This window comes from Malaclemys terrapin, chromosome 1, assembly GCF_027887155.1.
Source record: "Malaclemys terrapin pileata isolate rMalTer1 chromosome 1, rMalTer1.hap1, whole genome shotgun sequence".
In the NCBI taxonomy this organism is placed as follows: Eukaryota; Metazoa; Chordata; order Testudines; family Emydidae; genus Malaclemys; species Malaclemys terrapin.
Genome location: NC_071505.1, coordinates 202,814,312 through 202,833,376, shown reverse-complemented (window position 1 = coordinate 202,833,376; position 19,065 = coordinate 202,814,312). Strand labels below are relative to the sequence as shown.

At 39.3% G+C, this 19,065-nt stretch overlaps 1 protein-coding gene across 2 annotated transcripts in view; it reads left to right on the top strand.

The window, feature by feature from the left end:
- Positions 1-19,065, top strand: part of SYTL5 (synaptotagmin like 5) — a 125,773-nt gene that overhangs the window by 29,493 nt on the left and 77,215 nt on the right. For both annotated transcript variants that reach the window (XM_054005897.1, XM_054005898.1), the window contains exon 3: positions 11,533-11,748. In XM_054005897.1, the coding sequence (XP_053861872.1) occupies positions 11,533-11,748 (216 nt within the window). The remainder of the gene's footprint in view (positions 1-11,532; positions 11,749-19,065) is intronic.

Sequence of the window (19,065 nt, the reverse complement as noted above, 5' to 3'; positions counted from 1 at the left end):
ATCGTACTGGGGTTACGATTGATTCTACCAACATATAGTAAGAATCCAACAGTTTGTAACTCAGAAAGTATTTCATCTTGCTAACATAGTTTGTAATTTTATCTTTAAAAATTCTGGCAGCCAAAGGTTCCTCCTGTGTGATAATTTAAACTTTCTCTTTTTTTCCTTTCTTCTTCTTACCACCTTCCTTCTCTCCCAGGAGGGTTTTTAACATTCCAAAGAGAATATATTTCCATCTTGTTTCCAAAAAATAAGCCTAAAAGTGCATGAGTACAACATAATTTCTTGATCTCATTTGCTGTTTTTAGTTGTCTGACAGTATCTCTGCACTATAGAAGGGGAAGAATTTATAAGCAGGCATTTTAAAAGGGTTTTCTTACCACAAATTCACAACAATATATCTTGGAACCAGGATCCAAAGGATAACCTGAGACTCTAGGCCCAGTGATTTGCATTCCTCTGCCTTATAGGAATGAGCAGAAGTAGCTAGCATGAGCTTGAACCTTGGTGGTACTAGCCCAAAGCAGCCAGCACTGCTGTAGTTGAGGGGACATTGGGGAAGAGCTTTCCAGCCACCAGTTTGCTTCCCACACCAACTTACAGGGATTGCTGTAGCTCCTGATATCACATTCATTCAGCTCTGAAACTTGGATGAGATTTTTTTTCTTATTTTCAGTTTTGTCATTGGTGATTGGTTTCCCTTCAATGCACTCCGCACTGCAACTGTTCAGCTGTACAATATCATTCTCCTTATTCATGCTTCTCACCTGCCTCCTCTCCCCCACCTCCCTCCTTTTCTTTCCCTTTTCTACCACCCTACTCCTTCAGTTTCCTTTTCCCTTAGCTAATTCCTGGTCTTACTCCAAAACTCCCTTTGCATTTCCACTATTCCTGTTGTCCACTTCAAACATGCATGCTATCCAAAATAACTCATCAAACATCTCAAAACCAGGTTTTATAATATAAATCAAATAATTATATAAGCAAATTGAATAGCCCAAAATTTTCACACCTGGGTTCCTGAAAATTGAGCACCTGAAACCATATTTAGGCAGACAAATGGCCTGATTTTCAGTGTGGTGAGATGCCACTTGAAATCATTATTAGTTTATCAATTCATACATTGGTTCTTAATAAAATTAAATTTTACTCTTCATCATCCCATCCAATGCAAGATAAAATGTAGAGAAGCAAATCCAGTTCCAAGTACCGGGTCTGCATGCTGGAAATCATTCTGGTGGAAGGCAGAGTCACTTTATAGCTGCTTCTGTTACTCTAGGGCTGAATTAGCTTCCTCAGCCTGTGTATGGCGTAGGTCCAGAATAGTTCAAACACCAACAGCTCCAAATGATGACTGTGGCTGGCAACTCAGCTCCTCGGGCATAATGGAATTTTCTACCGTAAGGGTAGAAGTTCAGATGTACAAGAGACGTAGTTTTCTGGGGGCTGATCCAAAGCTATGGAATGAACTCACTCTTTTTTGTCATCCTCCTCCCCACCCACCCTGTTTTCCCCAGTGAATGCACTAACAATGCACTGAATGTCTAGGTTTTTTTTTCTTTTTCTTAATTCAGTCTGCAATTTTTCATAACTTTGCAAACTTTGGAACAATTAGAGTGGCAAAAGGAAAACTGGAACACTGACTCTACTACTTTTTTCAAAGTGAGGTAGTTCTGAAATGTTAGGGTGCGGGGGTAAGGTGTAAGGAAGAAAAAGGAAAAAAATTAAAATTAAAACTGCATGCCATGGTGGAAAAGGTGGTGATATAAGAGACATCACATTTTACAGCGTTCCTTATCACATGGACATTATCTATTATCCTCGCCCTTGCTCTTCTGAGTCATTTATCAAATTTGCTGTATACTAAGACTATTCTGCCTTCCACTTTGATATTTTATGAGGGCATGTTCCTTGATTTTATGCTCCATTTAGAAAGGTTTAGATTATTACCTATGTCAGCGCTGCCTAGTTATTGGGTATAAGAAACAAAATGCATCTTCAGTGCACTTGGTATGTTCCCTCTGAAGCGACAGTGTTTTTTAATATACCATTTGCATTTAAAAGAATAGCTGAGTCTTAGCAGAGACAGATGTTAATACTTGTCTCTTCTATCAAACCCCTAATAATATAGATAATTTAGATTCCTTAGGGGTATTATAGGATATTTCTCCCAGCAGTTTAATAAATGGGATTCTGCTGGGTTTGCCTTCTCTTGGATTCACTTTGTACTTCTAGAAAATGTTTTGGTTGTGTTTTATTTCTTGTATATCATGTGTGAGTACAAATGCGTCCAACTGCTAGCTTGAGAGTCTATTGCTTTAGAATTTATGAAAACTTGCCTCCTGTGCTGCCTGTAGAAGAGATGGTGTTACGTTTGTTATCCCTTTTCAGTAATGTTTAACGGTCACAGCTATGCAGTGGTTGTTTAGAGGCTGCTGTGATGATGGATTATTTTCAGATGACTCATCTACCTCCTCCTACTCTTCCTCACCCTTGGAACACTTAATTCTTCATATTCTGAAATGTGACCCCATTTGTTACAGTCTGTCTGTGCTTCAATCCAATAGCCTCTGCAAGGAATCCCAAAGCAAAGCTTCTGACCAACACATCTGCCTGAATGTTTTCTGATGAATATAAGTCAGTAGGGAAGTTGAGGGGCAATTTATTTTACCAGGATTTGAAGAAAGCTTTTAAGACAGCAATACACTTTAAAAAAAAGTCAATCTGCAAGATGAGCAACCTTAGCAGAATGAATGTCATCAATCAAGAATTTGTATTGGATAAAGAATAGGAATTACTGAACAGATAGAATTACTGGAAAATAAGGATACTGCCTCTTTAAATATAGTACCAAAGGAGAGACTGACACTTTAGCCAAGATAGGAAATGTTAACCTGAGAGGAAACATTTCCACTTTGATTAAGGAGGAGAACTGCTTACTGATTTGAGCTGAGACCCAAAGGGATTTCTACATTTTAAAGGTGCTGTGCAGAACAGAAAAAGACTTTGTGCCCAGTTTTGCTACTTTATAATGCAAAAAGAAGGCATGAAGGTTGTGAGGGGTAACATTTGGGCTTATTTTTATATTAGAAACTCAGATCCTTTCCATCCTGTAAGACTCTATGGTGACTGGACAACCTTTGAAATAGTGACCGCACAAGAGCCAAGACCGTAACCGCTGAGCAATTGAGAGGGGAGGGGATTTTTAGTCACTTTAAATGTCACAGTTTTCAACAGATATAACTGCAATGACTGACTGACATTGCTGGGAAATGAAGCTCTTGCTAGAGGTTCAACTTTCATAACCCTTCAATTAAGATCTAAGAGCTAATAATATACATCCACTGAGAGCCCCCCAAATCCTCCAGCAGTTGGGGAGCAACTGAGCTGACTTTCCTGCTAGCTATTTCTAAGATCAAACAAACAATCAAATGAACCCTTCCTCCCCCCACCCAACCCCCCGAAGCAGCTTTCAGGCCTTCTTCATATAGCCTACTAGTATGAATAGAAAATCCCATGTGGGTCACCTTTAATGGACCTGTTCTCAGTGATAGAGTGAACCCCTGTGCAGGGTACAGACAGGTGCTTAGTGGGAAGAATTCAGGTCCCAGAAAAAACAGGCACTGAATGGTATAGATTCCTGTGGAGTTACCATATAGAATTGAACAGGCCTATGCAATATTGAATAAAACATGAACATACGAAGTGTTCGGAGGGTCAGAGATTATCCTGCTGCCCCCAAAGCTGCACCTGCACAAATATTGGGTGATTATGCTAATAATCACTAAAAGCTCCTGATTTCGATGGGAAGGTGTGATGGGTTGGACCCCACTTCTGGGGTGCCACCTGACGTATTGGGATCTCACTGAGCCCGCCCATTCCACCAGCTTTGGCTCCCTCACCCTGTCCTGCTGTGCACACACACCCAGCTGTAGAATCACACAGCGTCTGCAATCAGTTCTGTGTGGGAAGACTCAACTTGGGGAATTGCCCAGCACTCTGGTGCACATACCCTCTGAAGTGTAAACCCAAAGTTATATTGTCTTTTGCTACATAGAGAGCTATACAAAGTAAACTCATGAAATTCGCTCCCTCCCTCAATGTGGAGGAAAATATGCACAGCTTTTTGCCCCCCAGTTATGAATTGCACAAACAGGGTTTTAGAATAAGCAAAATAAGTTTAACAACTACAAAAGGTAGATTTTAAGTGATTATAAGGGATAGCAAACAGAACAAAGCAGACCAATGAGCATATAAAACAAACATGTAAACTAGGCTTAATACATTAAAAAAATGTTACAAATAGTAAGTTATCACCCTAAAAGTTGTTTTATGCAGGTTGCAGAGTTTCTTGAAGGTAACTGTACTGCTTGCAGATTAAATCTGCAATTATATCCATCACAGGCTGACCTTTCTCGCCTGGGGTTCCCTTCCTCCCCCCCCCCCCGCTTTGTTCCTTTGTTTCTTCAGGTGTTTTCAGCAGTCTTCCTTCTTGGGCAGGGAGGCAATGGAGAAGAGCCAAGATTAACTCACTCCTCACCTTAAATAGGATTTACATATGGCAGGAATCCTTTGTTTCCTATTTTGACCCCCACCCCTTCCAGTGGAAAAATACCAGAAGTCCAAAATGATGTCCGGTACCAGTGATATGATCACCTGACCATGCAGTGTTAAAGCAGCATCCCAGGAAACTTCTCAGAAAGGAGGGAGATTAGCATCTTCAAAGCCCTATTATCCTTCCTAATGGCCCATCCAGGCTGTTTGCATACTGTCCAGTGGGCGTTTCCCAGGTAAAAACATAGTTGTAATTATTACATGGTCAATATTTCTGACTTCAGATACAGAAATGATACATGCATACAAATTGGATAATCACCTTCAGTAAATTATAACCTTTCCAATGATACCTCACATGACCCATCTTGCATAAAACATATCTTCGTTATGCCATATTCATATTATAAGCATATCTCTATGAAGAATATGGGGCGTAGCGTCACAGGAAGGCAAGAAAAGTCACACCTTTCTATTCAAAGGGTCAATCAAGCACCGTTTGGCAATCCTGAGATACCAAGACACACACATTATCACAGAGGAGCAGAGAGGCAGGGCTAGAACTCACTAGTGCTTGTTCAGATTATTAAAGATTGTTTGTAGATAATGGATGAGCTGGAGAGAAAAGCAAGAATCCAGAAACTCAGGCTGGTGAGTATCTAGAATAAATAAAGCCTGTGGACTCTAAGCAGTTTTTCCATGCACTGGCTTTATTAAACTCCATGAGTACAGGTATCTATGTATATAGATTCTGAAATAGGGCTGCCTGGTGCTAAAGCAACTTCAGCAAAAAAAAGTTTTCCATCACTTCAGAGAGTTTACTTATGTGGAATAACTTACTGAAGTTGGGCTATTTCTTTTAATAATATTTATGAATAAGGATTTTTGTCCTGACACTTTATGTTCACTGCATACACACAGAGAAGTTAGATAAAAACATAAATATTCTTGTTGGAAGCAGGGCCGGCTCTAGGTTTTTTGCTGCCCCAAGCAAAAAATTTGCCACCCCAAGCTCCGAGAGCACAACTGCCCAAGCCAAAAAAAAAAAAAGATGGCCGGAATGCCACCCCTGGAATTGTGCTGCCCCAAGCACATGCTGCTTTGCTGGTGCCTAGAGCTGGTCCTGGCTGGAAGGTTGCAGCGTAATACTATGTTATTTCTTAGAATTCAGAGCAATAACACACAAGGACCCCAGATCAGCAAGAGACGATGAGACAGTACTTAACCCAAACTTGCTTGAAGCAGTCTCTTTCCATACTCTGATAGATGCTTTCCTACAGAGCCCTCTAGCCTGCAAGCAGGACCAAAAAATCCTTCTCTTGCAGTTCTTATGCAGTCCTCAATACATCATATTGACTATTCTCCTTTTCTGCTGGACAGGAGGGGGGAAAAAAGCTTTCATTAGCTGAAAGAATAAGGTTTTACATATGTTCTGCTGTACTTTGTAAGATGCAAGATTAGAGCTGGGCAAAATTTTTCAGGTGAAACCTTTTTTTCACCAGAATATTCAGATTCACGTCAACTGAAACAGTTTATGAATTTGAGTCCATTTTGGCATCTTATTTTATTCAAATAAAGAAAAAAAATGAGAAATGTTGAAATGGTTCATTTGCCATTTCAGCAACTAAACGTGTTGACTTTTTATTACAAATTAACTTCCAATGTTATTTAAAAAACAATTTAAAAATGTTTTAAAAGCCTTGACATTGAAACTAAACGTTTTGTTTCAAGTCAACCAAAATGTTTTGATTGACATGAAATGAAACATTTTTTGATGTTTCAGTTCGCTGAAAACTTCAAAACATTTTTGTTTTGGGTTGACCTGAAACAATTTTTTTTGTTCGGGCTTTTTGGGGACTTTCACCTGAACAGACAATCCTACTTGAGATATTCTTCAGATGTCAGCTTGGACCTGCCTGCCACGTTCTATAAGTGAACTTTGTTTAGTGTTGTAAGAAATAATTACAACTCTAAACAAATCATTAAATCTATTTATAATGCAAAAACACCAGTTACAATTCTTAAAGTGAAAGTATATAGCAAGTGGAGGACACTATAATGGCAGTGCACTTCACAAACAATAATTGTGTGTATGGAGCAAATACATACTGAGACACTTGGCAACACTGTACAACCATTTGAAGTGACATTGAAGATACCAGAACACTAAAATATAAAAACCAACACAAAGCCAAATAAGGTGACCCATAAAAATCTCTGTCCACCTTCTTAATGACCAGTGCTAGCAGTAATTGAAATTGAAAGCATCTCCACGGGGGGAACAAGGTAGTGTTTGCCAGGGATTACTGTGCTGTAATTCCTTTGCCGTTGTGTAGCGCCCTATAAACAGAAAGGGATACTTGTCTATGGTTTTGCAAACGCTGGTGGATCACTGGGGCCATTTCCCCAACATAGATATGGAATGGTCTAGGAAGGGGCATGATACTCGCATCTTTAAGGAGACAGATCTGTTCAGAAAGCTGCAAGCAGAGACTTTCTTTCGGGACCACAAAATAACCATTGGTGATGTTGAAATGCCAATAGTGATCCTGGGAGACCCAGCCTTCCCCTTACTCCCATGGCTCATGCAGCCAGACACCTGGACAGCAGCAAGGAATAGGCTGAGCAGGTGCAGAATGGTGGTTAAATGTGCCTTTGGCCATATGAAGAATTGCTGGTACAGTTTCCTTACTAGGTTAGACCTCCGTGAAAGCAATATCCACCATGGTGATCGCTGTCTGCTGTGTGCTCCATAATACGTGTGAGGCAGAGGGTGAGAAGTTTCCACAGGGGTGGGGCATGGAGGCGGATAGGCTGTCTGCTAATTTTGAGCAGCCAGATAGCATGGCAATCAGAAGAGCTCCACATGGAGCAGCGTGTCTCAGGGATGCTTTGAAAACCCGATTTAGTGATGACCCACAATAATGTGTTCTATTCTTGAGTTGTGCCTTCCCATACTGTGAACCTTGCTGTGCTTGCTGGGTTTCTGTCTCCAGCAAATCTGCTCTGTTTCCTTAGTTTCCTTGGACCTCTTCTTCCCCTATTGTGTGATGTAGTAAAGATTATTTCATTCTCAGGACCTTGACTTTTATTGCACAAATACATTGGAAGTGAAAGATCAGGAAAATAATGTAACCTTGGACAATCTTTAGAGTAAAATTAGAAGGGGGAAAACACCATAATCTTGTCTTTTAAATACAGTGGCCTTGCCTGTCAAAGATTATTGTATGTGCACCTTTTATTGCTAGTACCCTTCTCTGGTGTGGAGTGGGAGGGATATAACTTTTGCCCCCCTCTCTTTCTGGAATGTTTGGGAGATGGGGAGGGGAAGTACGGCGATGCAGGAATGCCGTTCTGCGGGGGCTGCAGAGGGAGTCTAGCCTCAAGGTGTTTCTCCTGAAGGTCAACCAGATGCCTCAACATGTCTGTCTGTTCCTTCAGAATCCCCATCATCTCCTGCTGCAGGCCACCTCATTCTCTTGGGCTGCTGTCTTGCTCACAGAGCAGAGAGCGTGGAGAATTTCTCTCTCTGAAAGTGCTCGGTGTCCACTGTCCCAGAGGCAGTCATAATCTCATTAAACACATCATCCCTATTCTCTTTCGCCTTTGTCTTATCTGAGAGAGCCTCTCCACCAGTGTGGAGGATGAGCTGAAGGCCACACTTTCAGCTGTAAGCCAAGGAAAGCTCTCCACACTGAACAAGCTGGAATTGGGAACTCAAAAGTTCCTAGGGCTTTAACAGAGGAGGGGCTGTTTCCTGTGTACCTGGCTGCTGAGCAGAGGAGTTGAAAACATTCACCAGAGCGGTCACAGTGGAGCACTCTGGGACACCTGGAGGCCAGTAAAGTAGACATAAACAATGCACTGTCTACACTGCCTCTTCGTCGAGCTTACAGCATCAATTGAAGTGCTACATCTGTTGTGGAGATGGATAAATTAAGTCAATGTAGCAGGCGAGTTATGTTGGCGGAATGGACCTGTATACAGACATTATTAGATTGATGGAAGCTGCCTTACGTTGACCTTACTGTGTAGGGTAGACCATGCCTAAATGTTGTTATAGTAGGGATACAAGTTTCCCACCTAAGTGTTAACAAATAGACATAAATTATAAAAAGTAATAGAGAATGTACTATTGGATGAAGCATAATCCTGCTCACACCAAATGTGCTTTTCTACCAAATAAACTAAGTAGATTAGATCTTGAAGAATCAGAATTTGAATGACTGTGAAATACCATTTAGTTGGTTTATCAGTCACATCATGATTTTAAACAATATATGCAGTATATCACAGTGGAGAAAGTACTCCTGGTGGATGGTTTATGGTATTCACCTCTAGTCAGCTTCTTTTCATACAGGAACCACATAGGCTATTTAATGAGTGAAGCAAAACCAAAGAGTAATAAAGAACTATGGACCTCTCATACTCTCCTGATCCCAGCACCAGGCACAACTGGTGCAGAGAGGCTGAGACTGCTATGTCAGCCTGTAAGCTAGAATAGCTGTGCTGTGCTACAGTCCCAGACCCTGGAACTGGGTTGAGTGGTAGAATTTTGCTTTCTCATGGAGAGACCTTAACAATGCCCTTTGAATGTGAAGTTGATTTTGCTCAGTAATTAAAGTTAACGATTGCCTTTGCATCTATGGAAAGATCCATATACACATTTCAATGGGAGATTGTACATATGGAGAAATACAGTCACTCTTCAAAGATTAAATGTATATCCTGCAGATTCTAATAATTTCTTGCCTCTAGTAACAATGTAATAGTATATCAGAACTAGATATTATTTAAGGTGAAATACATAATTTCCCCCCTTTAATTACTTTTAAAGTGTTGCATATGCGACCAGTGTACAAGCTCCATAAATCTATACACACTGGTATAGAAGATGTCTTCTATATTTTAGACACACATACAATATCATTATATTACTCTTAGTTTTTTCTTTTACATGTCTCTGTACATTGGTATACTAGCTAGTTCTGTTGTATGACTTCTGAAAAATAAACACCAACACCCTTAAAACATTAGTAGTGACTAGCTCTGGAAAAGTAGGCTTGACGGCGTATTAGGTCATGTTTGTTATGATAGAAGTTGTTTCTCCAGTAGCTATCTGTGATGTGCTTTGTGTTTGCTTGAGAAACTGCCTGCTAGCAGGTGTTGAACCTGCTGCGAAAGGACTAAGGAGATTCTGTTCAGAAGCAGGTAACTCATTGTCTGTCTTGTTTGAAAAGGGGAGGTTGGAGTGGTAGTCTGGGGGTGGGGCAGAGATCAAGAATGTGGGTTGAGGGAGGAACCCTAGGAGTAGCATGCCCAGGGAGAATGTTTGATTTGATCATTTACCTTGTTGCTTACTTTATTATTACAGCTCAGGAAGAGGGTGAGTTTGTATTTTACAGATTGTGTGAACAGCTGGGGAAGGTGTCTCTGCACACGATCATTTTAATGTTTCATACCCACTATTGGTCTCACTGATTCTAAGCTATTGCACATTAAATCACTTTATATACCACTATGTTAGGCACCCAATGCTAAGCTCCCCTGGATGAATACTGATAAAGGAACAGTGTATTTTGAGCCTATTGTACTTGTTTCAGAAAGAAAATCAAAATTGCAATCAGCCCTGCTAGTGAAAAGAAAAATAATTGAAGAAGCCAAAGCAGTATTGTCTTAATTTTGTCTTAAGTTCACTGGTATCAAAACCTATAACACCATGTATGTTATAAAAACAACAAAGAGTCTGGTGACACCTTAAAGACTAACAGATTTATTTGGGCATAAGCTTTTGTGGGTAAAAAAAACACTTCTTCAGATGCTTATGCCCAAATAAATCTGTTAGTCTTTAACGTGCCACCGGACTCCTCGTTGTTTTTGTGGCTACTGACTAACACGGCTACCCCTCTGATACTTGATATCATGTATGTTATGCCATTCTCCAAATATTTATTGTGACATGATAAATGTATCCTAATCAGATACATTAATAATTAATTATCCTCAATTAATTTGATAATGGAAAGTAAAAAAGAAATAGTTCTTCCTCTTTTTCTTCTGATCTATAGAAATGATCAGTTCCTGCACTGTTCAATCTGTCACTTAACCGTTAGGCTCATAATCGTCTGTGTGTTTGTGGGGTGGGAACTTAACTGGCTTTGTTCTCTGAATAAGTACTATTTAATCAATGTCTCAGCATAATGTTAGATGACACTGTGGATACTGGAGATTTTTCTTCCAGATAACCTTAGAGCAGATGCCTTGACCACAGGATCTGTATTAACTGCCTAGTATTTTTTGCAAGGACAGTTATGTGAAGAACATAAGAAGGGCCATACTAGGTCAGACCAAAGGTCCATCTAGCCCAGTATCCTGTCTTCCGAGAGTGGCCAATGCCAGGTGCCCCAGAGGGAATGAACAGAGCAGGTAATCATCAAGTGATACATCCCGTCGCCCATTCCCAGCTTCTGGCAAACAGAGGCTAGGGACGCCATCCCTGCCCATCCTGACTTATAGCCATTAATGGATCTATCCTCCATGAACTTATCTAGAAATGTTAACCCAAATGTCCTGGCCAAATTTATACTTAGGCATTTACATTTTGCCTCCTTATATATACCTTGCAGTTTCCAGTTGGCTACGTTATACTTTTTCATAGCTGAAAGTATGGTGGTGTTGTGACCTGCTAAATAACTGGTGCATTTTATCTTATGGAGGGCTGCATTTCAGTGTGGGGTGGTTGTGTAATTAGTATGTCTGTCTGTAAAGGGGTTTGGTGTGAAAATATAACTTACATTTGCATAGCTCTTCTTTACTGTTGTCTTTTATAGTGCTTAGCACTCTTATCCTGTTATCATTTTATACACATTGCCTAGAGATTCTGTTACTTGAACCTAAGAGGATACAGAGTATTACCATGAAATGCTATGAACCCAGTGGTATCTCAGATTTAAAGTGCCCTCTATTTTTTATTTCCAGGAAATTGAAGAATGAGTTGTTGGAAGTGAGACGAAAAGGTGGAAACCGCCATTGCCGACAGGACCGCGGCAGGGTCTGTGTTCGCTGTCAGAAAAACCTGGGCTTAATCTTTGACAGGGGGGACCAATGCCAAGAATGCAAACTCACAGTTTGCAACAAGTGTCGTGTTTTGGGAATTGATGGGAACTGGAAGTGCACGGTGTGTGCCAAGATTGCGTAAGTTCTGAAGCTTTTGTAAATATGGAGTTAGAGGCCATCTGTGTAATAAATACGTTTATGCTGCTGCTGCTGCTGCTTCCTCACTCTTTAACACAAGGGCATAACACAGCAGGCATAGACGGGAAAAGGCTTATTTTAGGTGGCTTATATTTTCAGCAATATTTATTTCATCATCTTCTCTTCAGCACCTGCTTGTTGTTTTTGTTGTTGCTGGGGTTTTTTTTTATTTGTTTTATGGCTTTTTTAAAGAGTGCTCCTAGCATCACAGATGCTAAACCACAGGCGTGAATGAGCTGAAAATAAGTAGAGATTGTTTTGTAATACATCTGTTTACATTATAAAGGAACAGACCTAATAATTGAATAATATTACAACTAAAACTACGTAAGGTCCCTGGATGTTCAGTCTAATATGATCTGTTATTTTGCAAAAGAGAAGGGCTGCAAAAATAAGAGTAAAAGTACTTTCAGCAACACTTTTATCCTTATCTCCTTAGCCTCTGTTATATTAACACCTCCACATCTGTTAAAAAGGCTTTAATGTAAAACATCTCCCCATGCCTATAGAATTAGATAGAGTTCTGAAATGAATGGCATTCTGTCAAATGTACAGGCAAGTCAACCTTTGCTTTTCTGCTGTTAGAATATAGAGTGTGGTATCAAATGTTGCTAAGCAATCCTCAGTGTAGTCATTATTAAACAGAATTGCATATGAGCACTTCAAAGTTACAGCATTTCTGTATGTATTTTACGGCACGACAGTATTGCTTGCTTAATCTGCTAGACTGATGTATCAGCATTACGCATAATTTTACTTTTACTATGCAATTCATAAAATACCGTTTTACTCCTAGATTTTTTAAATGTAGTGAACAGGTTCTTATTATAAGCAGGTCGTATCTATTTGTATATTCTGAACTGTGCAGAAGGCACTTTGCAGACAAGTAATGATAAGTTCCGGCCCCAAAGAGATTACCATCTAAATAGACAGTGTACTAATGAAGAATGGGAGATGGGATGCAACTAAGACCACTGTGATTGGACAATGAAGATTTTCATACCTTCTGATACTGCCACAGTTCTAGTTTGGATTTGTTCAGTTGTATTTTCAGACATCATATTTAATTTTTTTGCAGGGAAGACTAGGGTTTTAGGCATTTTGAAATAATTGCATTTGAATGAGGAGAGGGTTATGTGATGGCAGAAGGAGAAGGGAGAAGACGCCGATATGAGTGAGAATATGACATGAGGGAGCAGTTAGCCATGCAGGTTGCATGGAGTGAAAGAGGTGTGAACAGAGGGGCAAAAACCTCCTAATGTTATTTTTCAGTTATGTGTGTGGATCTGTATAAGGGGTCTAATTCCTTCCTGGTAGTTTCATTGTGCTTGGATCTTGGCAAAAGTGTTTTTTTTTCTCTCCTGTAAACTAAATTTAATTTAGTATTCATGGAAGATTCCAAATTTGACACCCCTGAAGAATGAAATTCTGTCTATCCACAAGACTGATACAGCATGAGCAACAGCTACTCAAGTTCTCTACCCCGCTCCCACCAATATGACTTAGCCTTTCTTTTGAAAGGGACCACCAGTAGGACTGGGGGGGCAGTTTAGACACTCTACTCTTCAGTTCTTGGCTCTTCGGTCATCTAATTCTTGACTTTTCTGCTGAAATGGTCACCTGTGTACTATTAACTTCTATTTTGGATGTGTAAACCTATCCGCTATGAAATGAGGAAAGAAAACAGCCACCCGCTGATCTAGGGTGCAGCTATGCAAAGAGCATCTCTCCCCACACAGCTCCTTGCACATAGGACGTTAAGCTGCTGTTGGACAAGAAAGACTGTTAGTCATTACCAGTGTAGTCCATCATTTTAATCCATGATCTGTAGGTGAAAGGCTCAGTATCTCATTACGCTTGAATCTTCCATTTTTTTCTTCAGTAAGCTTCAAAAGCATTTCTCTTCAAGTCATTGGAAAGCCTACTATGGTACAGCAAAGTATTGTTATTGGTGTGTTTACTGAAAAAAATATCTATGCTTTTCCATCATGGCTGGACATATGAGTGTATTGTAGAGTTTCCCTGATCTGAGTAGATATTCTAATTTAAATGGTTGCCAAAACACATAGCCATGAAAGAAAATCTGAACATCACCTGTCAGTTACCTCTGTCTCTTTCTTTAATAAACTTCCATCTTTCACTCCTCTTGATTTCCCTAGTTTGATATCTCAGTCCTGCCTACCCATTATGTCAGAGGTAACCATGGCATTTCCTGTGCAATAAGAAGACATTTTGTCATGTAGTCCATGACAGATTTTCAGCACTATTCTAATACTTACAGTGGCTTTCCATTCAAATGTCAAGAAATCTGGAGAAAGATGAGGCAAATTATGAATACACTGCCTTTGTCTCCAAATTATTTAAAAATTCTTATAGTTTTTAAAAAAATGTTGTAACTACTTATCAGACAAATGGAAAGAATAATATTGTAGCATCAGAGTGTCTGGAGGAAGGAGGGGAGAGACCATGTCGAAAAACGCCAACAAAACTTTAGTACAGTCAAACCACCACAATAGCATCTACTTTCCCAGAGTTGGCAAAAGGCAGCTCCAACTCCCCCAGAACACTACTTTGTTTTAATTGCCCCAGCCTCTCTCTCAAACCACACTTGCCTTCAGCCCCACTAATGGGGGGAGGGAGATGGCCATTACTATACATTCACTACATTCTAGAACCCTCAGAAGAAAAATCGCCTAATGAAGAACTTCATCAAACTCTCTGGATGGAAATTTAAATATAAAAAAGTGAGAGATCCTCAAGCATTTTTAAATACAACATAAAGAAACCTAGCTTTATATGCAAATTGTATTCCAAAAGAACTATACGTCATTAGAAAACAGATAATGAACACTATTATTCATGATCAGGAACAAGAGAATTAGTTATCTTGTCATCTGGAGCATCCCCATTTTAATTGGCAGAGATCAAGGTTGCAAAAGTACCCAAAAGTTATGAAATGCAAAGCTAAGGTTGCCCCACATTCTTAATTCAATATAGTTAAGCTTGGCAGAATTCAATATTTTGTGAATATAATTTTGACGTATAATATTGCTGTTCATTTTTAAGCATTTTTCCTCCAAATTTTATCTATTTGAATTTTCACAGTTGAGGGAACTTGGGGGGAGGGCAGTAGACCTTGATATTCAAAAAGTTAAAGTTTTATATCCATTAAAACACAAATTGTCAACATCACATGTCAAAATATTAGGGTTTGATTTAAGCATATTTAATTTGTATAAGTTCTCAAGCAGCATTTTTCATACTTTGCCTAGCTTTACATTTTTTATTATTATTGATGGAAATGTTTTTTTGCTGGTTTGTGTGTGTACAGTGAAATCAATGTTTACTGACATTTACTGATAAAAATCTAATCATATCAAGCCTAAATATAGTATTTAGTCACCTGTTCATAAACTTAATGTCTTCTATAGTTTTAATCACTGTAGTATTTAAGTACTTCTCTGGATAAATTGAATCTGTATTGTGAGATCCCTAATGGACTTCAAAGAGTTTTCTCTCCTTCTCCCCTTCCTGCATAAGGGCCAATTGTCATCAATAGTTTTCTCAGATGAATAGTAACTGAGAAATGTTTAACCTTGGATTGAAACTTTCCATTTGAATAGGGTTTTTTTGGTGTATTTACTAAAATGTTGTCAATAAAACTTTGGTCAGTTTGTGTTTTAAACACTCCCGTTTAACAAGGTGCCAGCAATAGGTTGGGGAAAGCCCTGTTCTGCCGTCAAAATGCCAGGAAGCTTGGTTTGAAACTTCAGGCCATAAATATTCCTAATTATATATGTATGGCCTATATCTTTTACTCCTGTGAAATGAATAAATAAATGAGGTTAAATGCCTGGATAGCCAAGTTTCCATAGCAGTACATAGCAGAAATGAGCTTTATCTGCATCTTGGAAATAAGTATGCTGTCTCCAAGTAACAGGAAAAGTCATCAGTAATGTTAATTACTTTCCATAGCACACAGTGAGCCTAAAAACAGAGAAATTTCAAACAAGTTAACACAAAAATCTTTCTTGTGGTTCTTATTGCTTTTAATTTCAGTGACTCTTCAGTGACAATTTGCCTGGTTCTCTCTCTTTTTCTTTTCTTTTTTTTTTATTTAAATAATTACACAATTTTTTTTTCTTTCCTCAAAAGCACACTGCAAACAGTCTGGGTGGAAGCAAACCCACAGAAAGGTGTGTGTGTGTGTGTGCGCCTGCACGTATGTGTGGGTGTATAAGATGGTGGATTGATTGTATAGTAGTTTTCAACAAGAGTTTTATCAGCAGGAGCTAATCTCAATAACCATAAACTGTAGCAAGTTACCATACATAAAAGTTCTGATCAGCCCCGGCTTCATCATCCAGTTTATCATGTCTGGGTGTGGAGCCCTGCCTCCCCTAGGTGTTCTCCTACCTCTGGTTCCCCATCAGCCATTCGCATAGCTTTTCCCTGAGCACCTGTACAATGGGAGATGAAAGGGAAGCCAGAGTTAACTACTCTGCTTTACTGGGGGTCTAGTACAGTTCTTGTTCTCTGTCACAGCACACAGTTCTGTCAATAACCTGCTTGTCCAATTGAAACTCTTCTGAGGTAAATTGTAGAGATGGATGAATTTCTGTCCCATTAAAAATTCCACTATTTAGACATTTGTTTTCATCCTGAGTGAAAAGCTAAGAAATATTTTGATGTGGAAATGTTTTTTTGCAGTTCATCTAACCAAATCGAAATGCTTCGTTTGGTTCAACGTTAAACGGTGTCTGCCTGAGCTGCCACAATGTCTTACAGGGGTTGTAGTTCAGGTGCCCCAGGTCCCCATTCTCCTATTTGGGCTAGACTCCCTGACTGGACTATATTTTTTATGGTCTATTCCTGTCCTGGACCTCCCTGACTAATGTGGCAGTTCCACAGAGGGGAGACTGAAGTACGTGGGGCACCCAAGCTACGACACTCATGAGGCACTCTGGCAGCTCAGACAGACACAACTTAATATGAAAGTGGTCCAAACCAAAATGTTTCAGTTCACTTCAGCAAACCAAAATGTTTCAATTCAGATTGGCCCAACCCAAAAATGACTTTAACATTTTCCTGATTGAAAATTCTCTGCAAAATTGACATTTTCACACAGAAAATTTCTGTTTTGTGGAAACCACATTTTCCATTGGAAAAAATATTTCAATAGAAAATTCCTGACCTGTTCTAGTAAATGGGTAGCTTCAAGTGCATATTCACTCTTGTAAAGAAAAAGGGGGAAACCTCTGGGATTATCTGGCAATTTAATAATTAGGAAACACACCAGGAAGAGGAAGGGAAGGCTGAAAAATATCATATTTAAATTTAAACAGGCATGGACACCCCACAGAGCTGTGTTGTGCTTTAGTTCTAGAGGAGTTTGCTACCAAACGCAACCTCCCTTGGCAGGAAAGGGTAGGTGATAGAGTTGCAAAGGACTATAAGATTTCTAATAATTGCCCACACTGTTGAGTCATTTAGTTCAGGACACGGGACTATGTAGATTGATTACTAATATCTGAATCATCAGATATTAGTAATCAGAGACCCCAAATAAAATGTACAGCACTCAGCTGATTCAAGTACACCAATGTTATTACAAGGAGTGGGGGAGAAAAATTGTTCTCTTTATCCTCTGAGGCTAGGACAAGAAGCAATGGGCTTAAATTGCAGCAAGGGAGGTTTAGGATGGACATTAGGGAAAACTTCCTAACTGTCAGAGTGGTTAAGCACTGGAATAAATTGCCCAGGAAGGTTGTGGAATCTCCGTCACTGGAGATTTTTAAGAGCAGGTTAGATAGATGACGGTCAGGGATGGTCTAAATAAAACTTAGTCCTGCCATGAGTGCAGGGGACTGGACTAGAAGACCTGTTGAGGTCCCTTCCAGTTCTACACTTCTATGATTCTATGATTGTGCATGATTTTCTTTAAAACATTTCCAGTCATTTAAGATAGGGGTAAGAGCAAGCAGACAGATAAAGTTATTGCTGTCATACTCGCTTGCTCACTAAAGCTATTAGTCGCAATACACTCTATCTGGCACTACACTGGAGAACCCATCCAAACCTTACTTTGACAAAATGCATTGGAAAGGGTATTGTTTATCACTACACTTGCTATTGAGAATGCCAGAGGTTGGCTTTTGGAGGGGTAAAAGAATATCATGTTTTCATATTTCAGAGTAGCAGCCGTGTTAGTCTATATCCGCAAAAAGAAGAACAGGAGTACTTGTGGCACCTTAGAGACTAACAAATTTATTAGAGCATAAGCTTTCGTGGACTACAGCCCACTTGCATCCGAAGAAGTGGGCTGTAGTCCACGAAAGCTTATGCTCTAATAAATTTGTTAGTCTCTAAGGTGCCACAAGTACTCCTGTTCTTCTTTTTATGTTTTCATATGTGAATTTGGATCTCAGGTCAGTTTAAAAAAATACTCTAAAAGCTTTGGTTTGGTGTCCCATTAAATATACTGAAAAATTATCTAAGTCGTACAGTGCAGTTTGGTCCCACGTCAGGATTGGGAGAAAGAAAAATAGATTGCTAGGAAAAACACTCCCATCTTGTTACAGTTATCAGTGTCTGAAAATAACAGAGTGCAAGAGACAGTTTCATTTCTAGTGCTTCAGTTTTAGTTTTGGAATGTGAGATGCAATTATTAAATTCAAACTTCAAGACAGATTTAGGAATTCATTTTATATTTTGAATGAAAAAATATTTTTGTAGGTAAATGGATCTGATGCTCCTAAAGGAGATGAAGGATTAAGCAACTGTAACCTGAAGCCCTTTCTGTAAATTGTTCACTATAAATTGAAAGTATGTTGAGTATAGTATATGGGTGTCTGACGGTTAACGCTTGGACTCCCTTGCCTTGTTAGAAGGTAAGTATTTTCTATACATATGGTCTATGAGATATGAGCATTTTAACAATCAAGACTGCTGTGACTCAAGAGCCTAAAAAAAAATTTGCATTGATGATGAAAAAGACAAAGATATAAGGTGGTGACACTGAGGTTTCCAAGCCTGTTCAACCTGTCAGTTGCTATGACTGTCTACTTATGATTTTCTTTCACTATGCATGTCATTAGACTTGGCCAGGGAGGACAAATGCTTGGTAAGGATTCATATGTCCTTATTCTTCACATTTCATGCAGCAGATGATGGGTTTTACTTTTATTGTTTACTTCAGGCATGTCTGTTCAAATATTAAATACATACTTGTCATGTTTATGTCAAATTTGTCAGTTT